This window comes from Scatophagus argus, chromosome 1 (assembly GCF_020382885.2).
Source record: "Scatophagus argus isolate fScaArg1 chromosome 1, fScaArg1.pri, whole genome shotgun sequence".
NCBI classification, from domain to species: Eukaryota; Metazoa; Chordata; class Actinopteri; family Scatophagidae; genus Scatophagus; species Scatophagus argus.
Genome location: NC_058493.1, coordinates 14942435 through 14969749, shown reverse-complemented (window position 1 = coordinate 14969749; position 27315 = coordinate 14942435). Strand labels below are relative to the sequence as shown.

Genomic DNA, 27315 nt, shown 5'->3' with positions numbered 1-27315 from the left:
TACAAATTTCCTCCCAAAAAGAAAAAAAAATCTAGCATCTAGCCAGTCAAAAAATAAAATACTGAACACTGACAAAAAGATGCCAAAAGTAGGTGATGCTAGAGAATGTAAGCGGCTGCTGGTTGTTGTAGTTCACACAAGTCATGGCTCTGCACACAATGTTCCATATACATCTAACCCATGGTGGTGCAGCCTACCAGAACGAATATCAATACATACAGTGAAATGTCTTTTTTCATTGTATGTAAAGCAGTCATCGTGTGTGTTTACACTTTATGGCTTTTCCATAAGCCGTACATGATTTGCTGAAGGTTTAGCTGATATGCGTTTTAATGTTTAAGTTGGTGACATCACCAGCCCTACTGATTTTCTTTGTTTGAACATCTTGTGGAAGATACTTCATTGTCATGTCCAGGAGTCTCTTGAGAGGAGCAAAATATATGGTTTGTAATGGTTAAAATGTCTCAAAATATATAAAAATCATTGGATGATTCTTGTAACAATATATTGATCCTGTAGTTTTCCTAGTATCATGTGGCCATGTTTTAACCCTAGAACACTAACGTTAAAATTAGTAACACCATCACTAACGTTGGGTATATTTTACCCGATATAATATCTCAGATAAAATACAGTTTATCACACCAGCGTTCATCATGCCATATAGGACACACAGTGGCCACCTCTTGGTTTTTCTTTCACAGCTGTACTGAGCACACATTTGGTCGAAAGTATCAACACATCCCTTCATTTGGTTGTAAAATTCGATCACTTCAAAATTGTGTGGGTGAAAATCACCCGACGTTAGTGTTCTAGGGTTAATATTGAAGCTAGGCATTGTTAAACCTGTTTTCTCCTTGTATGATCTCATGAAAGGCCATAGCTCACAAGATCCAGTTTCACTTGCGATTACCTGCAGGGTTAACTATGCTTCCTTATCTTACTTTATTTCCAACATACCAAACGGCATATGTAACTGCAACACTAAGGGCATTTGTATAATCAGCATTATTGTAATGAAGTTAATTTTTGTCAGCAAGTAGGTAAAATGTATGTTCCTATTTATTGTTAAGGTCCTAAAATCATCTATTCCTTGATTAATTTTCTTGATACACCATGTATCATAAAAGTAATAACTTTTCCCACCAGAGTTATTAGGCCAGTGTTTTGCCCTCATAACAAAATCACCCATGGAAAGTCCCATCATGACATATATTAAGGTTATGATTTTACATCCCTGAGGAAGTTACTTTGAAGGTAGCTCCTAATATTTCCTCGAAAAGGAAAAAGAGCCAAAATACCATTTATTTTCAAAGTAAAAGCAACAACTATTACTTCCATTTACATTAATGGCTGTAAGTTTAGATTTTTTTTTTTATACCTTTTCTTTACTTTTTGCACTGTCGTTGCACCTGCTGGCTGTTGTAACAACCAAACACCCCCTCGGGGATCAATAAAGTCTCATCTTATCTTATCTTATTCATTTGATCCTACTGCATGCTAGTCGTAAAAGGTTTATTCCGAAAATCCTAACCGGAAGTCAACATTTAGCAATGGATGACTTGACACTTTTTGGCTTGTGACGATGCTGATGACAGAGACAAAACAAGACGCGGAAAACAGTTTATAATAGCCACAGACGTCGACCATAAAATTTATTTTACAACTGCCGTCTTGATGAGTAAGGTCAACAACGGGGTAAGCGGCCGACCAAACCGACATGTTAATGTAGCGATCATGACCGGTTTGTTTTTACAGCTAGTTAGCTAGCTAACATTAGCTGGCTGTTGACGTGCGTGTGGATTTTCGTGTACCCTTCTTATATTGGTGCCATTTCAATATTCAGTATCTTCCATGTTTAACGGCAATACACGAACAATAACAGAGAATCAAGGTTACCGCTCTGTATAGGACGACTGTCAACAGCGGCTCTGATTGGTTATAATTTGTGAGGCGAGGCTTCACTGTGTTTTTCTCAGATTGGGTTGATCTTTTATTTTTTTGATCTCATGTGCTGAGCTCGGTGATTAAAATCTATGGTAGCAGTAAAATAAATAGTGAATTAAATGTCAATATTTGGATCATCATTTAGAAATGACTTCTGTCAACTGACGGTGCTACTCAGTGACAGCGTTATTGTCCCTCTGAACAGAGCATAACAATTTTCATGGAACTGCTGTGGTTTTAATTCCTGTAATAAGTGCCACACATGCTCAAAATACTACCATAATGTAAATGAGGTATTCAGATATACTGCAGACCATTTGCCAAAGATATTTTTTCAAGAAACCATCATTCCCGGTTGTGATGATGAAAAACAACCCAACCCAACAGCCAATGTTTTGGTCATGCTGTTTTTGTTTTGTTTATGTTTCTAAACCTCTTGACAATATATTATTCAATATGGGGATTTGTAGAAAAACAGAGAAGCCAGTGTCAAAGACAGTTAACTAGTCCAAGGGAGTATTGTTTGACCTGTGAAAACAGTTGTATAGTGTGTCTGTGCTCAGCTTTGGAGTAATTTTGCTGAGAAAATAACCCTTATGATAGGAGACTACGCAATTTTAACAGTTTGTATTATGAAAAGATGGAAATATGTGTTCACTTGTCATCAGCAGCAGTACTGAATTGGCATATGAACAGGAGCATGCACAATTAGTAACATCCATGCAGATACATTAGCTACCTGACTTTCATTAAAAACGGGCATGATGATCCCTCTTCTTGCTTCGGTTATAAATAAAGCAGTATTTCTGTAACATGTTTTGTCTTCCTTAGATGTAGCCGATGAAATGGAGTATGATGAGAGACTTGCACTTTTCCGCCAAACCCGTCTCAATCCCTTTGATCGTGGAGAGGAGGAGGATGGTCGTCAAGGTGGCAAGACGTCCCTGCAGCACGGTAAGTTTTCACAGGCAAATCATGCTACAGCCAACTCAAGTGTAGAATATGATCTCATTTTAAAATCACTTAAAGTTAGTCATACTGGCCTTCACCGCACCTTAGGAGTTTATTCATTTTCTCTGGTGGTAACAACGACTAAAGAAAAAGCTGGTTAAGAGTAGTATTAGTCGACACTGCAGCTAAACCTGATGTATCATATGTGACATTTTACTATACTGAACTGACAAAATACATGGACAACTCTGTTTAACCCTCATTTCACTTTCTGATGTATTAGGAAAAAATCACAGAACTCTTATGCTGTGCAACTGATGAAACTGTGAAGATGAGGAATCAGTGCCGTATGTTTGTTATGCAAATTTTAACTTTGGATAGAAAGTTTGTCTCAACTACTTAATTGTCAGACATCCTGCCATTGTTTCAAAATTATATTACACTCTGAAAAAATTCTAGTTTGATAGACTATGAAAAGAGGGCAAATGATTTTGTTTTATTAGCTGGAATTATTTTCACTGCTTGTGGTGGGTCCGTAGGAGGAGAAAATACTCTGGTTTTCTTCTGTTGTTCGCTGCAGGAATATTTAAATTAAGACAAAATATTTCACAGATCTATTAGTGGAAGAAATCTGCACAATACATAGAGTTACCCTTGCTAAGCAGATGGGTACTGTGGTGGGAGGTGTTTTCTGCTTTTCACTTCACCTACTTGTGGTATCATTTATGTAGTTCCGGATACAATTAGGCTATTAAATGCTTAGATCTTTCATTCCCGCTGCTGTTAGACTGTATAATTCTATGGTCTGGTTTCTTCCCTTATGAGGACTTGTATATAGCTTTATAGTGTACTGTTTTTACTTACCTTATAAATTGCTAATTTATTTTACCTCTGCATTCTTTTGTAACTGTTTTTGCACACTCTTTGCTTTTTGCACTCCTCTTCTGTCCTTGTGAGCTGCCACAACAAGTGAATTTCCCCGCTGCGGGATCAATAAAGTTCATCTTATCATCTTATCTTAGATCATATTGTTATGGCTCACTGAATGTATGGGGCAGTTTCTCCTTCATTTTGACAAATTATTTCCCTCAAATATGCGCACAGGTTAAATCTTTTTCACCTAATCTGGAACAGATACAAATGACATAAAAAAAAAGCATTCTCAAAAAGGAAGTTTGAAACTGCTCCTGAACAAGAGGAAATGAAAAGCGTAAGTGTAAGCAGTACTTTAGTAACACTTCCTTGTAGGGTTTGGGAATTAAAGATGATTGTTAGATCATTTTGAGACACGCTCTGTTGGCTGCGCTGATTTCACTGGTCTTGTCTGGATTTTTCTGCTTCATTGTCCTCTTTTTGTCTGGCACTGAGAAGCTGAATTCAGTCAACATGTTTTTTTCAGATGTGTATGCAGGTAACACCCACATTTGTCTGCACTTTTTAAATAAGAGTTACATGTGATTATGCTGGTTAACTGCGTAACATTTGGAAGAGTGTCTAGTGCATCTTTGCCTTCTCAAATTTTGTGTCATGTTTGCACATATTTGCATCTTGTTTTGTTTCATTTTTCAAATCAACATGGTATACCTTATACTTAATTTCAGTATATACTGCTGATATCTAGTCCATGTGATCAGAATGAGTTAAGTGTCAATCTGCCAGCTTTTACTTGACACACAGACTTGGGTTGACCATGTACTGTATGTTGTGTTGCCATCTTAAATTGTCTCCTTTTTTTGTTTGAATGTAAACCTGTAAACAACCTGTAAACAACCAAAACCTTAAATTGAATAAGGGGTGGACACTACACAGGTGTAACAAAAACAGTACACTGTGATAGTACATGAGCTGTAGTCCTCGTAATGTGGTTCACATAATTCACTATTTCTTAGTTAATCTCAGTTGTTTGTTATCTTGCTGTATTTTCATGTCTAATTTAATCCTCTTGTTCTTTTTTTTCTGTTTAAATGTCCACTGAGTAAGATTTAGGGGGATTTGGAGGCAGAAATGGAATATAATATTTTCAAAAAGTGAATATTCATAATTATGTTTTCGTTAGTGTCTAATCACCTGAAACAAAGGGTTGTGTTTTTGTTCCCTTAGAATGAGCCTGTTATATCTACAAATGGAGCTTGTCCTCTTCTGAGTCCTCTGTGTTGCACTGCTATGTTTCTTACAGTAGCTCAGAATAGACTAACCAAACACTGGCTCTGGAGAGGGCCTTTCACCTTTTTGTTTAGCAGCCACCATAGGAGAGGGGAGATGAGGGGTGTTTAGTTGGTTGCAATCTGCAGCCACACCACTAGATACCACTAAATCCTGCACACTGGACCTTTAAGTTGCACTTATCATTTTTTTTTAAAATAATACCTCCATGTGTCCTGTCTAGCACCAGATGACAGATAATTAGTGATTAGCTGATAATCTTAGTGGAGCATTTAGCGGCTAGAAGTGTGACATTTTTCTCAGGAGTTAGTGGAGACCAAAACAGAGTTAATGAACACTGGACTTAAATTTGTCAGGTGGACACAAAAATGTCTCCAGTTGAATGCCAATGTTGGTCTGTATCTTCTGGATGTGTTAATAGGCTTTAGTTAGACAGCAACTTTGCCATAACAACTTTATAATGTGGTAAATCAGAAGTTATGTTTCAGCTTGTTCTGCTGACCCCCATTTAGTAAGTACTGTAAATATCTAAAATCCCTGCAGTGTCACCCTGGAAGTGATGTTTTCTCCATAAACTGATATTATGGAAGTATTAAGTCCTGTTACAGTTATTTGTGAAATCCCATAAATTTAATTTATTGCATTATTGTCAAAGTTAGGCAGATTATTAAAGTCACGTGATTAATAATGAATCTGAACAATTTCATATTTGTTAGGACTTTGTTGGACAAATGCACATAGCACACATACTCCATTTATAGATGAAACAAAAAGAGTTCATAGAAACAACAGTAATTCCAGATAGATAGATATTCCTCCAAATAGAAGAGGAATGAGTGTAAACATGTAGATTCGAAAGTGATCAGCACTTCAAAGTTCGTTCAGCTTGGTAAGCAGCAGTTTTAATGACACGGTTGGCGTCTATTTTGGTTAAACATTACTATAACTGATAAGACAGTTGCATGTGATTCCTTCAGTTGTCCATTTTAAGCTTTTTATCCTTCTTCTAGATTTTTTGAGTGGCGAGTCAACATGTAAGGATTGTCTTAACCACAGTCATGTGGGTGAAATTAGTTTGCATGATTGAGTGAACTTACCAGACCACAGTGTCTGTGCTTACAATGGGAACAATGCTTCATTCAACATTTCCCTCTTTTCAGAAGCAAGGTCTGAGCTGTTCTCTGGGACTAGAACCCTCACTTCAGATAGAACCATGGACCTCGGTCTAGCTGAGGACCACTTCTCAAGGCCTATGGTGAGTAAAGCATTGTTGCTGCTGTCTGCCTTAACTCCAAATTATTTTTTTACACAAAGTGAAACTGTACTGTACTGTAAAACTGAGAGTGCTTACTTACAGAACTTCCTTTTCTATTTACTGTATGATGAGACATACTTTTGATCTTGTTTGTGTTTTACAGGGTTCGTTTGCAGCATCTGACATTGAACAGCTGAAACTGGCCATAGAGGAGTGTAAAAAGCTGATCTTGGAGCTGCCAGAGCACTCAGAGAGACAGAAGGACACTGTTGTAAAACTTATCCACCTCCGTCTCAAACTGCAGGAGCTTAAGGTTGGAACTGAGGAGAGAATGGACAAATTCATAACGTGACATTGTAGTTGTTGGTGCTTGGAAAGTCAGTAAAATGTCCAAGAAATTCATTATTGACTCATTTGACCCACACGTTTTAGATTTTGTGGAATGCGTAGGTGTACACAAACGTTTTCTGATATAAATGTATTATGTAAAGCATGCCATTTTAATTTATTACATTGCCTTAAACTAAAGCTGTATTCAAGTACATTTGTAAAATCTAGATTTTATTGGTTACAATAACCTAACAGGTGCAATATTTTTTTTGAGGGAAATCAGTTTTTTTTTATTGACGGTATATATATATTTTTACATACACACAATGAATTCGTCTTCTGCGTTTGACCCATCCTTAGTTGAACACACATGCAACACCCGGCAAATTACATGTAGTAAAACACACACAGGAGCAGTGGGCAGCATCAAGTGCCCGGGGAGCATATTGGGGGTTAAGTGCCTTGCTCAAGGGCACATCAGCCGGCTAATGGAGGAGGGGAGCATTTTTTCGCATTAATCACTCCACCACACCCAAATTTCTTGAACCCCGCTCTCCACGCTGGGGCCCTTTGCCCTACCTGTTGCGCCACCATATTATAAATTTCGTTTCATTTATATTGTAGTTGCTCTGTAGCTTAGATGCTCATGGATAGGGATCATTGGCATATATAAAGATGGACTCCACTTTATGCCAGAAATTAAGCCAAAATGTCCTGGACACGAGTGTGGCCGTATTTAGACTCAGTAGTGAACAGAGCTCAGCTGTCAATTATAAAGTTTCACCCTCTTTATTTATTATCAAATTACTAATTAAATTTAAAAAAAATTATTACCGAACAAATGAACCCTTGAACATACGTCAGCATGATGAGGACTACTTAAAATGACAGAAACCATCTATAGGAAAAATTGAAAATGTGAAAGAGCTGAATGTCACATACAATGCTGTCTATTGTAAGGAATTTTCCCAGAGCAATTTATTTTATTTCATAGTACTAATGCATTGACATTAAATTAGCATCTGGTGCAAGTTGAACAGACAAGTTTTGTCTGTCTTGTCTGTACTGCTTCAGGGAGGATTATGCAAGCAGGAACAGAAGGACCATGAAAATGCATAAAAAGATATAAGAGCAAATACTGGATACTTTTGTTTATTTTACTGAGTTTGTATCAATGTTTAGACAAAATACTCACTGTATAATAAGAAGATCTAACATAGTCTAGGAAGTGGTGTGAATGTCTCACTGTATACATATTCTGTGTATCAGTATTCAGTGTCTTACATTTTATCCCCTTAAAGGACCCTGAGGAGGATGAGCCTAATTTGAGAATCCTATTGGAGCACCGCTTTTCCAAGGAGAAGAGCAAAAGTGTGAAACAGACCTGTGACAAGTGTAGCACTATCATCTGGGGCCTTATCCAGACTTGGTATACTTGCACAGGTGAGACCCATTATAGAGTCTGGCTATCTGATATTGTACTGTGGAGGTATTTTCAAAACTCGGACCTCTATGCTAGATTATACTAAGTCTATCTGAATATTCTTTTTCTGCTCTCAAAGCCTCATGCTCAGTCTCTCAGTTTAGTAATTCTATGAAGATTTGTGTGCAGTGTTACTGTCTCATTTGTTCTTTCTAAGCTCCACATGCATACTGTTGTGTTAATATGTGCTTCTGTTTGAGCCAGTTAGAGAAGGGAAAGTCATTTTAACTGACTGTCTTTATGATCAGATTGCTAGATTATCATTGATTAATTGTCATTAAATAATTTTTGATTTTCGTCTTATATTGCTATATATCCATTCAATTGATTTAATCTCTGAGTCTGTTAACAAACTAAAATTCAAACCAAACCCATTGTGCATAGTAATAATGTTGCTGTAATTAAAAATCTGTCATGCAATGTGATTATCGCTTTCTTGTTTCAGGTTGCTATTATCGTTGCCACAGTAAGTGTATGAACATGATCACAAAGCCCTGTGTCAGGTCAAAGGTCAGCCACCAGTCAGAGTACGAGCTCAGCATCTGCCCTGAGATAGGACTGGATCGGCAAGACTACCGTTGTGCGGAATGCCGCGCACCTGTTTCACTGAGTGAGTACAAATGGACTGTGTTGCTTTATGTGTGATAAGTTGTAGTTGAGAAACAGAGGATGGCTGATTTGTAGTGATTTAAGTTAAGGTTGCTTGATATGCATGTGCACACAGTTGTGAATAAGTTTACCCTATAGACATTCAGAAATTGCTGTGTAGAAAGCTACAATACTGAACATGCGAATCAGCCATAATAATTTTTTTTCTCTGCTTCAAATCTAACACCCTATATAAAATTAGGATGTGCTAAATGTATTTAAATACATTTTTTGATGGTGTGGCTGTACTGCACTGTATTTACCTTTCAGGGGGTGTGCCAAGTGAAGCGAGACAGTGTGACTACACAGGCCAGTATTACTGTAGCACATGCCACTGGAATGACACTGCCGTCGTCCCAGCTCGTGTCATCCACAACTGGGAGTTTGAACCACGCAAGGTAAAATCAGCAGCCACAACAAAATACATTCGACGTGTAAAAATATCCTTTCTTCTTTTATATAATACTGCGTGAGACTTGTCAAGTTATGTCCCTTTCAAATGACAGATGAGAGTATGATATGGATTTATTTAGCACTTGTTAAAGACTTTGGTAAAACAGCTTTCATATTGTATGCTCATGTTGAAGAAGGCTCAAATCTTTGACATGTTACTATTGAACTTCACAACTGAACAGAAATATATTACAGAAGTATCAAATGAATGAGTATTCCACCAGTTTTACGCGTCAAAGTCGATGTCTTGTACTTGTCATGAGGAGTGTGACTTGAGAAAACGGTCTAATTATGTGGTTGCAGAGGAGCCTTTTCAAGTTTAAGAAATTTTCTCAAGGGGACTAAGCATAATGTAGGTTAAACATTAGTAACAATTAGATTCAAAATCTGATAGAATTACCTGTTTTTGAAAGTCAGTCAGCATCTGACCCAGTTTAGTCCAGATCAGGATGAGGGTTGTTTTGGCTCGTGAATTCACATCATACACGCATTGACCTATGCAGGCTGTCCACCAATGCCAGTTAAACCCCTGTCACTGTGCTGGTATGGAAATGGTATGAGTGTGTTCATTTGGGCTTAGTCAGCCCACGTGTGTTTTGACAGTGTGACTCTTTGTCAGGTTTGTCGCTCCTCAATGCGCTACCTGGCCCTGATGATATCACGACCTGTGCTGAAGCTGAAGGAAATCAACCCGCTGCTATTCAACTTCGTGGAGGAACTTGTTGAGATCAGGGTGGGGAGCTTCTCTCTCTTTTTATTTTGTAGGCGCTAGTAAAGACCCTGCAATAAATTGTGGAATTTGAAGCAAAGATGCTCTCAGTGTAGATAAATTCAAGTTCACATTTCTAGTTATTTTGATAGCTCTCAGTTTTGGCCTGAAATAGGCTTGGGCAGTCTCTTGTATATTGATATCACAGTGTAGGATATACAGTGTATGTCCTCAAATCGCTGTGGGGGCAACATACACCACTATGCTCTGGACCCAAACAGCAAGCCTAACAAACTAGTCAGCCCAGCAGGGCAGGATGACAAATGTGGAATGTCATTTCAGCTCCAGCTTTCATCAAACTGTGTATAAAAGAGGTGTAGAAGTGTATGTGTGTGTGTGTGAGACACAGACAGCTAGACACTGCTGAGTGAGACCATAACATGAAGTACTCTTATATAGACCAAAGTTCACTGGCTAAAGAAACATCTCTAAATGCAGAGTAGGGCATGGAATCTAGATATTATTTTTATAACGTCTCTGTTCTGATTGTAATTTAGTAAAAAATCAGCGTTGGAAAAGACAACAGCTGATCACCCATTCAGTCAATCAGAATTAACCATGACACCTTCATTATGTCTATCTGTTTCAGCTGTTTGGTCAGATTACAAACAGTGACTATAATAAAACCAAGTTATATTAAAAAATATGTAATTAGACAAACATTATTTAATTGCTTTGTTAAAATATGGCAATTTTAGAATTGTGATACTTGTTTAATGATCACCAATGGATTACTTATAATTACTGTGCAATGGCTACATTTCCCAAGCAGTCTGGCCTAACCCTGACTTCTTTGTTTTGTATCAGGTGCTATAATGCTAAAAAGAAGAGTTCTGTATGGATTTCTTCTATCATGAGCATTGCCATCGGCAGTCAGCTGTAACTCTGTACGATAAACGTGTTTGTGCATGTCAATTTTCCTTTACAGAAACTTCGCCAAGACATACTGTTGATGAAACCCTATTTTATTACCTGTAAGGAGGCAATGGAGGCTCGGCTATTACTACAGGTCAGCTAATTTTACTTGGTGCAGTTAAATCATCCCCTATCATTGTGTGCACTGGCATGGTACAATGGCAACAATACTATGTGACCATTAAGTAGTACTGTATGTTACAACAGCACCACTATGTGGTAAAGATGGAGGGTTTTGAGATGCACCAGGATGGATTCCTAATATGAATCTGGACCACTGTGTGTGATTTCATTACACATTAACACTTTTTCATGAATAGTTTTCTTCTGCATTTGGCTCCTCCAGCTACAAGACCGGCAGCACTTTGTGGAGAACGATGACATGTACTCACTACAGGATTTGATCGACATCTCCAACGGTAGACTCAGCTGTTCCCTCACAGAGATCCATACCACATTTGCGAAACACATCAAACTAGACTGTGAGGTGAGCTCATATATAAAACACAAAGAACAGTGCTAATGAAGTCTTTTTGTTAGTTATCTAATTTAATTAACATATCTCATATCTTGTATTCACTGTCAGGCAGTAGACTCTAATTTGCAATTGCTAAAGGAGTAAAAAACACATTGCAACCCTGAAATCCTGATTTTCAATTCCATTTTGTGTGTGTTTGTGTGTGTATGTATGTGCAGCGATGTCAGGCCAAAGGATTTGTGTGTGAGCTGTGTAAGGAAGGAGACATCCTGTTCCCTTTTGACAGTCACACCTCAGTCTGCCATGAGTGCTCTGCTGTCTTCCACAGGTTAGTCACCACCACCCAGTCAGACTGAAAAGTACAGCGAAAATTTGAATGAAAATGCTAGTAATCCCAAAGACATCCAGTCAGTAGGGTTATCTAGTCTAAGATCACCAGACAACATATACTATATAGACAAAAGTACTGGGACACCTGACCATTACACAAAAAGGGTCTTTGCTGACATTTCAAACTAAGGGCATAGACAATGCTGTGCAGCTGTGGCAGCTTATGCTATTCTGGGAAGTCTTTCCCCATGATTTTGTGTGTGTTTTTGTGGGAGTTTGCCCATTCATGCAATAGAATATTTGTTCTGGTACTGGTGTTGGACGGAGGGGGCCAGGCTCATAGTGCCTGTTACATTTTGTCCTGGGGGTGTTGAGGTCAGCGCTCTGTGCCGGCCAGTCAGATTCTTCCACATTGGACTCATCCAACCACGTCTTTGTGCACCCTGCTTTGTGTGCTGGGGTGGAGGGGGGCCTTCCTCACGCTGTTGCCACAAATTTGGAAGCATAGCATTGTCCAAAATGTCTTGGTATGCTGAAGCGGTGAGATTTCCCTTCACGGGAAGTAAGGGGTCGAGCCAACACCTGAAAAAGAGCCCCATACCACACCTGAATTCAATACTAAAGAGTCGTGTCCCAGTACTTTTCTATATAGTGTACCTTCAAACTGCACATGCAGAAATAAGAGCAGCATGAATGAGTTTGTAACACACAGCATACTGTAGGTAGCAAAACAGTACAGGTACCCAAATGCTGAACTAACCCTTTAAAAAGAAAAAACAACACTTCACTAGATGGATACCATTAATATGAAGTGTTGCATAGCAATAAATGTTGGTGTTTGTTGTCTGTCTCTTTAGAGATTGTTACTATGATAACTCCACAACGTGTCCACGATGTGCCCGAATGACTGAGCGCAAGCAGGACGACGATGTGAAAGACGCATAGCTCTGGAGAGGACCACCTGAAGTTTCTGGATGTTGCACTTTGCCTCATGTTGTGCTCTACTCGATCAAGAAAGTCTGATAGAAAGCTAGCTTTTTGTCTTTGTCCTTGGTTTGTTTTGTGAATATGTTTATACTGGAGTGTCTTTATCTTCCCGTGCACTACTTAATGGATACTTAGAAACTGGAGATATGAATGCCAATCAGCAACAACATTATAACCACCTGCTTAATCTGTTGTATGTCCCCATTGTGCTGCCAAAATAGCTCTGATCTGTCAGAGGAAGGGACACAGGATCCCTGTGGGTATTTTGTGGTCACTGGCATCAGAATGTTGGATTCTTTCGGTACTGTGCATTGGGGGTGGGGAGAGGGAGGCAATCTTGCTCAGGTTGGGATCTGGTGAGTCTACAGGCTATTGTTGTGGTCCTTGAGAGATTCCTGAGCAGTTTTCCAAATGTGACGGAGTGCGTTGTCCAGCTGAGGGGAGGCTGCTGCTGACAGGAAGAGCCTTTGCCATGGGGGGGGGGGTTTAGTCTGCAGTGTTTAGGTGGATGGTGTGCGTCAAAGAACATCCACATGAATGCCAGAACCCAAGGTTTCCCTGCAGAACATTGCCTAAACCATTGTGTGTGTGAGTGTGTGTGTAGTGTGTCTGATGATTATGTATAAATATACAAAATAAATGCCCTATGGAGAAAAGCCACTTCATCAGTTGTTACAGTGGTTGGTATGCATGCAGGAGTTGTATATTAACTGTTACAAGACTCAGCTGCATTGACCTACACTGCCAGCTTCGATGATGAATACTAAACTTTAAGGTTGCCATATATGAAAAGTGGATTTTAAAGATTCTAACTTCAGCTTCCAAAGACAAAAATTTCCCTTTCAGATTCCATTGATATGTTTTTATTTTAAAATCTAAATTCTGTAAACATTCTTGAAAGTTAAGGGAACAGTTCACCAAAAAGTCATTATCTACTCATGACTATGTAGATGAAAAGTCAGATGAAGGTTCTTAGTCCATAAAATTTTGTGGAGTAGCACAGCAAAACAGCATATCAGCATTTTCCTAAACAACTGAAGAAGCTGGGGATTTGTCTTAAAACATTAGAAACAACTGAAAAAAAACCATAAAATGGCTACATACGACTTATCAGACATAATCCAAGTGTGCAGAAGGCCCAAGATACGAAAATGATTTGAAAAGACATGATTTGTATGTTTCCTTTAGGCCAGAATCTTTACTGTAAAAGTTAAGCTAAAAGTGCAGCCACGCACCCATCGCATCCCATGTGGCCGTACATGTATATGCGTTTGAGCTCATGAATGCACTTCAGATGGATGGGGTCGATTTTTATTTTAGGGTCAACTGTTCCTTTAAGTGAGTGTACATTGCACTGAGCTGTTGTTTCCAAGCATTGGTTTATTAATTAATTTAAGTCAATTTTGGTATTTATTTAAGGAATTAATTCAGTAAATGAGACTATGTGATCATTGATCAGTGCCCCCCCCCCCCCCATTTTTCCATATTCCATCATTGGATACAACACTGTTTACCTCACCTGCTGTTCCAACAGCTGTCCTTGCTCGTCCTCCACTTGTGTCTCATGCTTATTTTCCTCTCAGAGTCAAAGATCTTCAGACATAATTCCAGTCCTTCAAGCAATATTCCTTTTCAATACTGCATTTTACCTCATGTTACACTATAGGCCTTGTTTGAGTTTAATTCTCAATTAGTAGCCCTGGGGTAAAGGAAATTAAAATTGCTGGAAATTGGAAAGACTTGCACTTATTTGACAACAAAGTCTCTGTATATTCAGTCATCAAAACTGTAATTTGAAAAGAGAGGTAAGAGATACATAATGAAAGCATGCTTTTCTGGTACATTTTTTTTCTGCAAGAAGAATTGTCTGTCTAAAAAAGAAAAGGAATATGGGAGTTAAATGTTCTTTCTTTTATTCAGAACTGTGAACTCATTGTAGACAGTTGGACTTGTGTTTAATCCATTTCTGTCTAGTGCAATATGTAGCAATTAGATGTGAATACTCATGAACATTGTGTGCCTAAGATTATCAGGTGACATACAGCTGTTATCCAAACGTCTTAATACACTTAACATCGCGTTAATGGTTTTGGTCTTAACGTATCTAACACATTTTGTCCAGAGATGACAAGGATTTTAAGTGACATCTTGGGTAATGTATAAATGTTGACCTAAAGTATTTGTTTTAAAATGTTTTCTGGCTGTGTTATCTTTCAGCATGATGTACTGTATTTTTTTTTCCAAAGTAATGGACATGCATAGTGTTGGTTAAAGCTGTGCTCTTTCGGAAAACATGTTGAAGTAGTGCATGAATAAAGTAATGAAATCTATTTAAACTGCATTTTTGTGTTCGAGTCCAGTTCAGCTTTCACCTGTTCATGGGTAAATTATCACACACTGGGCCCCCATGGCATCAATTAGTAAAACTGCCTTTTCTTAAAACTGACAGTGACAAAGTTGCAATAAAAATTAATATCTGGTGGCAGATATTGGCAGGTACTCAGTGACTACACAATCCCAAATGTTGATAACTGTCACTTTAAATGCAACTCCTTCACCTGAATGATGAATGATTATATTATGTATTATATTGTATAAAATAAACATGTGCATGTGATTAAATTTCATACTCTGCCAAGTTTTTACAACAACACACAGTTTATTGATGGCTTGTATGTAAAATCTAAAATCTGCAGGTAGCTGTCATAAACGTGGGGAGTAAAAAGAATTTCTTGGACTTCAAGTATGGATTATTTTCAATTAACCTGTTGATTAATCTATAGATTATTGAGGCTACTTTATTCGTTAATCACTGGTCTATAACATGTCAGAAAATGGTTGAAAATGTCTATTTCAGTTTTTTAATACGACATAGGTACAGTATGTCGTATCTAAAGAACAACTAAATTCAAATCTGCTAATTATATAATACGATTGCCTGCATTCAAGCATGTAGTTAAACTCACGGTTACACTGCGCTTTTGTAACCTAAATCTCGCGAGAAGATGGGTGGTTGATGCCACCGGTTGCACGGTACTTGTCTATGGCTCGGGAGTTCAGTCCAGACAAGCCGAGAGCAAGCAGCGGACGCGATGGGGCTACTCTCTGCGAGTGTCGGCCCACTTCGCAACCGAGTCCGGACGGTTCGGACGTGGAGCCGAGATTTTTCAGCTATTTCAGCTTCTTTTCGCGACAGCGGGACACTGTCGTCGGTACGGTGACATTGTTTTTTTTGTTGTTTTTGTTCTCATTATGCAAGCTCGCTAGTGCGCTCTGAAAATACACCAATTCAAACTTTCACTTTTATTTCATCTGCGAGCACATGTAATATCGCGCTGCAGGAGTTGGAGCCCTGTGTGACCGTAGCTATTTGAGGTCTGTCGTGGGAAAGAACACAGTGTTCTTCACTGCAGCCAGCAGACCCCCCAAAACTTCTAAACAAACAAACTGCAGCACTGTTTGTGTATCATTTCTCTGCTGTTTGTACTCTCTGGAGATGTCTGTTTTGATAATGTTTAGTTTATGAGTCGGTTTCCTCAGTTTCATAATGTTTTGTTTGGAGGGGGCGTGTCTCTGTTAATGGTGGTGTTAATTCACATTTATTCTTTCATTTCATATTATTACATTTAATTTTTTAAAAATGCCTTCTAATGACAGGGTTTCGCTGGCTGGGATGAGGTATATTACACCTTGCTGACTTGCCTCTGTAGAGTTTTGTTTTTACTGAAGCAGAAAAATCGCACCAGGAACTAACACTGAGCATGTTTTGTGAATGAGCATGTATTTCAGTTACAGTGTTGTTCTAACCCTGCTCTAGTGAGACAAAAGTAATACATTGAGTCTTCCCTTTTTTCTAATACTTTTCATAAAATGTGCAGTTCTTGTAGGTTTTTTTCCTCTTTTTTCTCTCTCCCTCTGGTGACTTTTGCATGGTAAATAGAGTCTTGAAACAATGGCAGCCTGAGTTATGTCTGCTGCTTGGACCATTGTCTTATGTTGGTGTTATATGGGCAGAGACTGAAGTAGAAAACTGCAGCAATACATGTTTTAGTGCCAGCATATGCTTATGCTTCTTTGACTTAAAGTTTTCTCAAGTCTGATTTAATTTTGATTTGCTTTGTGTTTTTATAAATAGTTAAGATTTAAAAAAGTCTTAAAGCAAAAAGACCAGAAATATTGTTTTTATTTACCGTCATGTATTAATGCCATGTGGGATTGTATTGTTCTTAATATCAGTAATAGGATCCAGTTACAGTTGGGTGAAAGAAACATGTTTCACTGTTTATAACCTTTAAGAATAATTTAAATCTGTGTCTAACAGATATGTAAGTAAATACCGTGAGCTTTATAGCATTTCCATAAATTGTCAAGTATAACTGTGTTATCTGCACCCGTGTTGTAATGACTTAATGAAATTAGGTTAAGTTGGACACGGTTCAGTATGTACAGGTCATGATGAGATTTGACTAATCCTGTAAATAATGTTGTTTGTTTTTTGTTCAGGAAAAAGAAAACATAGTCTTGGCAGATCATATTAACATGAAAGCTAGCAAGGCTGATACCATGGGACTGTAGATATTCATGTCTCCTTTATTTTGCATTAGTGTAACAACATCCATTCCATACACCATGCTGCTGTAACTTGCCTTCCCATCTTTCACTGCTAAGATATTCATCATACAGTATTATTATTTCAGAAGATGTCACTGATCCAGAGATGTGGAGGATTATATAAACACAGTTTCCTGCTGACTCGGTTACTTAGCTCAAACAAACCACCAAGAGGTAATGTCCCTCCTAAAGCTGTTACATTATGTAATGTAGATAATATGCGCACACAACAAACTGAATCTTTTTGGGGTTGGTGGGAGCCATTTCCACTAAATTCTCTTGTTCTGTGTGTTTGCCTTTGAACTGGTTTAGGTTTTGAAAAGTTTTTCCCAAAGCGTAAAGAAAGCATTGGTGTTAACAAAACGGCTGAAGGTGAGGAAGGTTGCAGACATCATCATCACAAGCAGCCTTGCACATTAAGTTCTCAGTGTTTTGGCAACGTTTAACTGATTTTCTGCTGATCTTCAGATAAAAATACCAAAGATCAACAATCTGTTGTAGGGGAAGGGCGGGATCCGAATGATGATGGTGATAGGGATGAAAGACGCAAAGGAGGAAAAAAGGATGAGTCACACTGGTGGACGCGCTTTCAGGTTTGAATAGGTTTAGTTCAGGTTGTCATTGCATTTCATTAAAATACACTACAAAGAAATCCTAATTATACACTATATTTACTACAATGGTGAGAGCTGAGATCTTTAAAAGTGAAATCTAAGCGTGTTTTTACTTGTTATACACATCAGTCCAAGCTGAAGGTGCATTCATCATAATTTGTCACCATTTTGTAACATAAATGATTATTCAGGTTAATAACAACACAACATATACAACAACACAGTTTTTGAGTCTTTTTCATCAGTGAAATGTGTCACTTACTACATATCTTGGTCTAGTTTCTTAAAAAGTGAAATTAAATGGATTTTTATCCATTTTATCCATCTGTTTATGTTTATGTTTTTTTGTTTTTTTTTAAAAAAAAAAGAATAAAAGAGGATGCAGAAAACAGCAGCCACAGGAGAAGCGTGGCTCGCTGCATTTCCTGTAATCAGCAAGTCTCCTCTCTCTTACATTTCTTTTATCAAACAGGATGATTTTCCCTGGGATGAAAAAACACTTCAGAACTTTGCAATTGGTGCAGCAGGCATGACCTCAGCTTTTTTGTACTTTCACTTCCGAGAGACGGGGGTCCAGATTTCGTGGAAGGATTTTGTGCATCACTACTTGAACAGTGGCTTGGTAAGAGGCAGAGCATGTTTTAATCCGGGTGTCTTTTGAATGTGGGTGTCATTTATTTTTGTTTTGCAACCCTGTGAACAAATTAGTTACTGTGTTTTCTACTCAGGTTGATCATCTGGAGGTTATCAATAAACAATATGTTAAAGTAATTCCTGCCCACGGAGTGAACTCATCAGAAGTTGTAAGTTACATGAAATGTTGTTATGTCCTCTTGCTCTTCATAGTGGCTGCTGTAGACCACTCTGTATGTCAGTCCTATGTTTTAGTTTACTGTGATGTCATGATATTCCCAAAAACCCCTTGGCCTGCATTTGTTGGGCACTAATATGCACAATACTCAGACGCACACATATATAAGCTTCTAGTGTAGATTAAAGTGAGCATATATAACCTTTGCTGAATGGAGACCACACATAGCAATTACAGAATTATGGTTAAATGTAATTTAACAGTAACACAAACAGAGAAGAGTCACAGATTTGACAAAATAAGCTTAACTTCCCTCCTTCACATTCAGCAACTGAACAAAATCCAAATCCTATATTAGAGAGTGGCTTTGGAGTTAAGAATGTGGTCAAACTACAATTTCCAGGGCCAAAAACGAGCTTTCATTTTCTAGAGTTTGCTAATATTTGCCCTCTTAAGCTGCTGGTCCTCCCATGACCAAGTCAGGCTGTAGCAGCAAAATTAGTGAATGCACTGAAATGAGCAATACTGCAATTTATTGTATTTTTATTTGTTTTATTTGTATTTCATCCATATCATTTCTTCTCTTGAAAGTTGCATAGTCTTGCTTTGAATTTGAAAGAAAATAAGTGTATACACTGTATAATGCACGTTTTCTGCTGTCTGTCTGTATTTCAGAGTTATTTGTGGTTCAACATTGGCAGTGTGGACTCATTTGAGCATAACCTGGAGATGGCCCAGCAACAAATGGGTCTGGAAGCCACACAGAAAATACCTGTATTGTACAGCAGTGAAAGTGATGGGTGAGAATCTCATAAACACCTGGAACTTTCATATTGAGGTGACTTACGCATATTGGATTTGCTCATGTCGATGCTCTACTTTCTCTTTCCCTACAGGAAATTCCTTCTCAGCATTCTCCCAACCTTACTGCTGACTGGGTTTTTGATTTTGGCCATGCGAAAGGGACCATTGGCAGGAGGTGGTGGTGGTGGACAAGGAAACCCCTTTAGAATCAGTGAATCGAAAGCCAAGTTAATTAAACACAACATTAACGTACGATTCAAGGATGTTGCGGGCTGTGAGGAGGCCAAACTGGAGATTTTGGAATTTGTCAATTTCTTGAAGAACCCACAGCAGTACCAGGACCTAGGAGCCAAGATCCCAAAGGTCTCCCACATTGTATATCATAAAAGAGTGTAGCATAGGATCAGTGGGGTGACAGTTTCAATTTCAGTGGATTTTTTTTTCCTCCAAGGAAGAATATGGGCTAAGAATTAAGTTTTAAGTGAGACATTTCTTTACCTGGTGAAGTATTCACTGAGTCATTGGTATTAATTATTTTCTAACATCTTTGTTTTCAGGGTGCGGTGTTAGCGGGTCCACCTGGAACTGGCAAGACGTTGCTTGCTAAGGCCACTGCAGGAGAGGCCAGCGTCCCCTTCATTACTGTCAATGGCTCAGAGTTCCAAGAAATGTTTGTCGGCGTGGGCCCAGCGAGGGTCAGTCCTGCCCTGTATGCCTCTTGAGTCTGGCAGCTGAATAATGTGTCACATGCAGTTCATGTTCATGTGCAAACACGATAATTCTTTTGATTGTTATGTTGACAGTCTATATCTATGCAACTATATAGGACTGTCTACCTGCTAAATTAGGTCTCTTTTTGCACTGTCCTATGGTAGATAAGGGGTATGTTTGCCACAGCTCGGAAAAATGCCCCCTGCATCCTTTTTATTGATGAGATTGACGCAGTGGGCAGGAAGAGAGGCAGAGAGAACTTTGGCAGCCAGAGTGAGCAGGAAAACACCCTCAACCAGTTGCTTGTGGAAATGGATGGTATGCGTTTATGTAATGTCTCTCAGTGTTATAGCCTTTCTCCCTCTGCTGCTGCAGTATTTCACAAGATCTTTGTCTGCTCTTTGTCATCTCAGGGTTTAACAGTAGCACTAACGTAGTGGTTTTAGCTGGCACCAATCGACCCGATATCCTGGATCCGGCTTTGATGAGGCCTGGACGCTTTGATCGCCATATATACATAGGTAAGCTGTCTCACTGGCCTGAGGTCTGCCTCTTTTAGGTTTATAATTTCCTCCTCTCACCTGGATGCCTTAGATCAGATTTCAATTCATGACATTTTGTCTTCATGCACACTCCTTTCTGCCCATCATCATTTGTTATGGTCATAATTGTCTAGTTTGTTTTCAGCATTCCAATAAATCTTCTTTTCTTAGTAAATTTCTAGTATTTGGGAAGATACATTTTAAGTTTTCCTTTATCATCAGATGATAGCCATGTTTGCAGACAGAGATTTAACTGTGTGAGTTTTTCTCAGATGAGGTGCCAAGCTTATATCTTGTACTATCTGTTTGGTTTCTATAGAAATTAGCTTCAAGCCTATTAGATTTGCCTCTGTTCTGTTTGTGTGTGCCTGTTCGCTTGTTATGTCATTAAAAGCATGTGTTGCTTATTGTGTGCTTTCATCTTTGTGGTTAAAATGATTGATCTTTTTCTGCCTGCTAAGATCTAATTTGCTTAACGCCAGCAGTGATGGACAATGGTGGGCAGGGCAGTTTTCTGTCTGACAAAGAAAACTGGGTCAAAATGACAGTGCTGGCTTTTTATAAAAGAAGGATTAGATAACTAGAGGCCTATGTGAGGGATGGGACACACACAGCTATTCTCTGTGTTGTTGATTTTCTGTTTCTTTTCCTTTAGTCTTTCTGTTGTTGTTGTTGTTGTTGAAAACAGTATTGGTCAGATAAAGTTGCTTAAAAAATAGTTTCAATACTAATTAATGTTGGTTTTTAAGGTGCTGTGTCATTATGCCCCTGGTTTGTGAACAACTGTGTGAGTTAACCTGCATGAATAACGTGTTATGTTCAGGTCATCCGTTTAGGCCACGAGTTTAATAATTGCTTGAAGATTCAGATTTAATGGGTTCACTTCACTCCTTACAAACGCTAATGCTGCTTCAATTATGGCACCAACATTTAGAATTTGTCTTTCTGCAGCTTTTCCTTCATCAGTGCAGTGGTTTGACTCAATGTATCCACAGTGCATAAACAACCATAATGTCTTTAACTAAGTGTTGGCTGTTAACCATGTATTATCTTGAACTGTTTGACATCACGCCTGTAATACAGCTGTCGACTGAACCTCTGTAAGATTTGTAAGTGTGATGTCCCCATAAGGTTGAGACAAGGTTGGTTTTATTATCTCTCATTATATTATATTGGTTGCTAACAGGAGATCAGTAACATCATGAGATGATGTTGCCACTGCAGCAATAGGTTATTTTAATCTTATTTTGCTCAGCGCTGATCATTTTTGCTTTAAAAGAAAACATAATTCCATGAAATGTTTGTTTTCTTTTTTCTACAGGCCCCCCAGATATTAAAGGCAGGGCTTCTATCTTTAAAGTACATTTAAGACCCCTGAAGTTGGACTCCAGTATAGAAGTGGAGGCCTTGGCTAGGAAGCTAGCTGCACTAACTCCAGGTTTTACTGGTACGCACAAAAGACATGTGTTCATGTTTGTATGTGTTTGCAGAGATCAACTGTTGTTAAAAAGTTACATACAGTTTGTATTCTGTATTTGCTGCTGTGTTTTCCTTCGTTACTGCAAAGTCTAACTTGATTGTTGTGTCTCAGGGGCGGATATTGCTAATGTGTGTAACGAAGCTGCTCTAATAGCTGCACGCCACCTGAACCAACATATCAGTACTAAGCACTTTGAGCAGGCAGTCGACAGAGTTATTGGAGGTAAGTTAATCACCACATTCATGCCTGACATCATGACGGTACTCATAGAATGACTGTTGAATATTGCTTTTACACCTTTAATAAGTTAGTTTATAATAAAAGCAGTGCAATTACAGACTCATTTCTGTAACATGAAGTTTAGATGTGTTATATATTTATATTATATCGTAATATATCTTCAGATCAGCATACTGATGCTGATGCACCATCTCCTTGACTACATCTACTGTGTGCTTGAAAGGCACATCAACCCTGATAATCTGTTGCTTGTTCAAAATACACACAATGTTTATTTAGACATCTTCTTTACTCTCAGGTCTGGAGAAGAAGACTCAGGTACTGCAGCTTGCAGAGAAGATGACTGTGGCGTATCATGAAGCGGGACATGCTGTGGTGGGCTGGTTCCTAGAGCATGCAGACCCCTTACTTAAGGTAGTCAGACCGTTTTCTGCCCCTACCTGTCTGACTGTCTAAATTTTTCTTAAGCCCTGCATGACTTCTATTTATTTTTACCTTTTACAACCACATTATGATCTCACCAAATGATTGTACTGGTAAAGTGGATTCATCATAATGTTCTCTCTCAGGTGTCCATTGTTCCCAGAGGGAAAGGCTTGGGATATGCGCAGTATCTGCCCAAGGAGCAGTACCTGTTCACACAGGAGCAGCTGTTTGACAGGATGTGTATGATGCTGGGCGGTCGAGTGGCTGAGCAGGTCTTCTTTCGGCGAATCACCACAGGAGCGCAGGATGACCTCAGGAAAGTCACGCAGTCTGCCTATGCACAGGTAATCATCACATTTTGCACAATTAGTAGTCGCTTAAAAGTTTATGAATGAGTTGATCTAAAGTGAAGCAGTACTTTGCCATTTGACTTACAGTTCTCATTTCTCTTCATATTTTAGGTTGTACAGTTTGGAATGAACAAAGCGGTGGGTCTGGTGTCTTTTGACTTCCCTCAGCAGGGTGACGTAGTAACTGAGAAACCCTTCAGTGAACCAACAGCACAGCTTATAGACCAGGAAGTACGCTTGCTTATAGACGCTGCCTTCCAGCGAACACTTCAGCTTGTCACTGAAAAGAAAGAAATGGTGGAGAAGGTGAGAACAGTTATCATTGTCGAAAGAATGATTAAAAACACAGAAAGGTAGTTGAAAACTCAAGATGAAGAGTCTCATATTCCAAACCAGATGATCACTGGCTGGCTGCCAATCCCAGTTCCTTTGCCTCCTGGCTCTGATTCTGGTCCACACTCTGGCATCACTCCCCACTCCCCAGTGCCCTCCCCAACTTGGGCCTGAAAACCTCCTCCTCTTAGTGGATAGCTCCTGTGCTAGCATTGTCAATGCCAACACTCCCTTAGTGCTCTGAATTCCCAGTCCAGGCAGCGTCAGCTATACGGCTGCTAGCTGCACAGCTAACTGAGCTTACTATACCAAGTAGCGAACAACATCTACAGTCAGTAGTAGTTAGCAGTTACTCTGGTGATATGTTGCACCTTGTGTATTTGGAGTATGAATATGACAGGTGGCCAATTCTTACATGCTGTCTGCATGCATATTTATTAAAGATGGAGTTATTATTGTCCTTAAAATGCTTGCTGACTTCCAGTTATTGGCCATGTGTTGCAGGTGGCAAAACGTCTACTAGAAAAGGAAATTCTAGACAAGGCAGACATGGTGGAGCTGCTAGGAACTCGTCCCTTTCAGGAGAGGTCATCATACGAGGAGTCTGTCGAAGGATTGGGGGAATCTGAGGAGGATACCTCTCTACCCCAAGGGTTACAGGACTGGAACAAGAGCAAAGGAGATGAGAAACGTCAGTGCAATAGGCAAAACAAATCAGCCCTTTACCTGTAAGTGTTAGATACAGTATCAAGGCAAACTTCCCACTGAACTCAGGTGAATATTTCTCTAGTGCAACACCATGTGGTCCCAACTGCGGCCTGTCAGGGCTTTATAAAAAAAAAAAATCTCACAGACAGCCGTAAAGGAAGGGATGGTGATGTGTTGAGCAGGTCTTAAAGGTCTGGATTATGCAGTGTTTTTTATTTTCCATGAAGAGGGCAGTTTGCGGCTTACATTTCACTTGAGTTGCCTCTTCTTTGCAGGTTCTGAATGAGTCCTACATAATAATCTGTAGTCACAGTCACAAAAGTTATGTTACAAAAAACAGAAATCAAATGAAATGTTATTTTTAAAATTGAGAACTGGTTGACTCCATATTGCAGGTACATCAGTTATGTATCTGGTATCATGTGATAGTATCAAATGAATTAGATTTTATTGCAAGGCTCATTTCACTGATTTAACGTCACTCAATTTTTCCTTAAATATGTTGATTCTTTAGCCTGTAGTAGAGATTTCCATAATAACAATGCTTCCAGTCTCAGCTACCACTTTATTATACTGGTGGCTAAATATTTCAAATTTGTTTTCCGTTAGTGGGAGTTCATGTTTCTTGTTTCTCAGATATTTAAAGAAACACTTCATCCAAAAATAAAATTCAGCCATTACCTAGTCAACCCTCCGCCAATGGAAAGTCAAGTGAAGTTTCAGGGCATAACAGCATTTTCCTAAACTGAAGAAGCTGGGGACAAGCAGCAGTACACAAGGTCAATGAGAACTCACTATTTATGTGTACTTCAGTGTTTACCTGCTACTTGGAAGCTCGCATCACATGTCAGCAGTGTATGGACATGCGTTTGAGCTTGTGCATCCTCAGCTTCTGCATTTGTTCAGGAGAATGGTGCCACCCTGTTTTTCTATTGAGCTCCACAAATGTTTTGTGGGCTAAGAAAATTTTTGACACTGTGGGGGTGAATAGATAATGGTTGAATCCTTTGTAATTCCTTTGAGATTCCTGAGGTATGTTGACTGTGCTTTTAACTTTTTAAAATATTCTTCACTGTTTTACAATCAAGACTTTCGTTTCAGGGACACTCTGTCTCAACTTAAATACATTAATCTCGTACTCCTCCAGAAGAATTCAGTGTTCTTTAGCCTGGTTCTCATTTATATGTCAGTGAGGGCTGTTAAAACTCAGTGTTTTTTTCATTTTCGTCGTGCACATATGGCTAATGTTACAAATGTTATTGGATCACATGTACTGTAGATTGTTTTCTGTTCCTCCCATAGTGCTACATGTTAGCATTGATGTACTTTAGAACTGAGAGCAACCGAGCTGCATAAGAATCAAGAATAGCAAACACCACAACGAATGCCACACAATGTAAGTTTTCTAAAGCAGATTTTAAACTCACACACACTACCTCACAGTCTCTGTATTCTTAAATACCTCTTAGCCATTAGCCTCTGAGCAAGTCATTGGTCACAGTACTCACACTGCAGTCTGCTAATTCATTGTTATGTCCTCATTTGTTGCTGATCATAAGAGATGATTTCCACGTCGATGCTTTCTGTGCTTTACTGTACTTCATGTTGATAAGTAAGGGTTCAAAGTGAAGAGTAACTGACTTCTACAAGGATGGACGGAATAGGTGGCCTTCTTCAGCTCCATCTACATTTATTAACATGGCAACAAATAGCTGTTGTTCAGGAAGCTTATGTTTGACTGTTTTCCTGTATTGTATCTCAAGCAAGCTAAGCTAGATAGCTATTCATGTAGCGTTCTCATTTCATGTACTTGAGAACCACTCCTGAGTGAATAGGCCTAATATAAAAACTTGAAGTAATGACAGTATGAGCAGTGTGGGCCCTTCTGAGGATTTAAATCAGGTTTTCCAATAGATGGTTAGGGTAAGGGACCACAACCCGCATGACACAAATGCAGATTTCAAAAAACATTAACAAGTGATGAGAAGCTGATTACATTCAAATATATTGTATGTGTTGTGCCTGCTTGACAATGCACTGTTGTAGCTTCGCTTGATGCATATTTATTTTTTACAAGTCAGTGACTGTTATTACTTTTACACTGAGATGTCAAGATGAATAAAACATCTAAAATGTGAGGCTGTCAGGGCTCACACCAATATTAAACGATTTTTATACCCCACCATTCTGTTTACAATATTTAAATTGGGTTTTATCAGCCCAGTTTCTCTTTTATAAAATGTGCACCCTGTCAAACAGCAAATTCTCTAATACTACCCAAAACCTTTCAGATTTTGCAGGGATTGAGAAGTTGAAATATAAAAAGTACTTTGCCTGAGAGCCGAGCAATTGTTGTAATACACTGATATCTAATACACATTATCTAAAATGTGATAAGTTCTATGCAAATGAAACTCAAACAAATGTAAAATGGGATTTGAAAAAGTATGCAGAACCCTTGTGCAATCAAGCCTTCTGAAATATTGAAAGATTTCATAAGCTTCTCAGAGATTGAACTGCTTACTCTTCTGCAGAGCAGTTTTATTTTTAGCCTTTGTTTTCATTGATACTTACGTGATAGATGTACCACCTCACTTGGCCACATGTTTCAGACCTCAATCAGTTTTTTTGTAAGGAAGGTAAGATAAACCTTTATTAGTCCCACAGTGGGGAAATTCCCAGTATACACTTGTATACAAATGTGTGTTCACCGCACAGTACAGAATGAGGTTGCTTTTTTCACGTCAAGTTAGTAAATGAGACAGTAAAACATACTTTGTTCAAGATTTATTTATTCTTCTATCATCCCAGTGTCACTTTTGATCCATTGCGTCACAGCATTCAGAAATATTGGCACTCCTGGTATAGACAAGCCAAATGTGAGATAAATAAATCAAGTAATCAGCTATAACCTTTGTCTAGAAAGATGAATTATTGCAGCTTAAGTTAAATTCATCTTTTAAAAGGTGATTACAA

The 27315-nt window shown here is 38.7% G+C and overlaps 3 protein-coding genes across 7 annotated transcripts in view; all 3 read left to right on the top strand.

Annotated features, from left to right (window-relative positions):
• LOC124064477 overlaps positions 1-27315 on the top strand; it is a 956368-nt gene that overhangs the window by 152800 nt on the left and 776253 nt on the right. The window lies entirely within an intron of this gene.
• On the top strand, positions 1541-15050 carry def8 (differentially expressed in FDCP 8 homolog). Of its 2 annotated transcripts, XM_046385332.1 has the most exons (12): positions 1541-1698; positions 2779-2901; positions 6222-6316; positions 6480-6629; positions 7948-8089; positions 8575-8739; positions 9048-9175; positions 9850-9963; positions 10928-11008; positions 11261-11401; positions 11611-11720; positions 12580-15050. In XM_046385332.1, the coding sequence occupies exons 2-12, from the start codon at positions 2793-2795 to the stop codon at positions 12665-12667; spliced, it is 1323 nt and encodes a 440-aa protein (XP_046241288.1). In that variant the 5' UTR covers positions 1541-1698; positions 2779-2792; the 3' UTR covers positions 12668-15050. The 2 variants fall into 2 exon arrangements, with proteins under 2 accessions (XP_046241288.1, XP_046241289.1); XM_046385333.1 differs by lacking the exons at positions 1541-1698; positions 2779-2901 and adding an exon at positions 4007-4309.
• LOC124057093 (AFG3-like protein 1) lies at positions 15716-26521 on the top strand. 4 transcript variants are annotated; one of them, XM_046385223.1, is made up of 17 exons: positions 15716-15921; positions 17410-17494; positions 17633-17692; positions 17789-17913; positions 18407-18556; positions 18663-18737; positions 19421-19545; positions 19642-19912; positions 20107-20244; positions 20425-20578; positions 20674-20781; positions 22124-22249; positions 22394-22504; positions 22821-22936; positions 23092-23292; positions 23410-23604; positions 24136-26521. In XM_046385223.1, exons 1-17 carry the CDS (start codon positions 15802-15804, stop codon positions 24361-24363), a joined length of 2388 nt encoding a protein of 795 aa, XP_046241179.1. In that variant the 5' UTR covers positions 15716-15801; the 3' UTR covers positions 24364-26521. The 4 variants fall into 4 exon arrangements, with proteins under 4 accessions (XP_046241179.1, XP_046241188.1, XP_046241169.1 ...); XM_046385232.1 differs by having other exon boundaries at positions 17407-17494; positions 17822-17913; XM_046385213.1 differs by having other exon boundaries at positions 17407-17494.

Bases quoted from the DNA above. Each gene is read 5' to 3' on its own strand.
- def8 (XM_046385332.1), top strand. From the start codon at position 2,793: ATGGAGTATGATGAGAGACTTGCACTTTTCCGCCAAACCCGTCTCAAT. The intron at 8,090-8,574 runs GTGAGACCCATT...TTCTTGTTTCAG, and splicing joins GACTTGGTATACTTGCACAG to GTTGCTATTATCGTTGCCAC. The intron at 9,176-9,849 runs GTAAAATCAGCA...ACTCTTTGTCAG, and splicing joins GGGAGTTTGAACCACGCAAG to GTTTGTCGCTCCTCAATGCG.
- LOC124057093 (XM_046385213.1), top strand. From the start codon at position 15,802: ATGGGGCTACTCTCTGCGAGTGTCGGCCCACTTCGCAACCGAGTCCGG. The intron at 19,913-20,106 runs GTCTCCCACATT...CTTTGTTTTCAG, and splicing joins TAGGAGCCAAGATCCCAAAG to GGTGCGGTGTTAGCGGGTCC. The intron at 23,293-23,409 runs GTAATCATCACA...TTCATATTTTAG, and splicing joins CGCAGTCTGCCTATGCACAG to GTTGTACAGTTTGGAATGAA.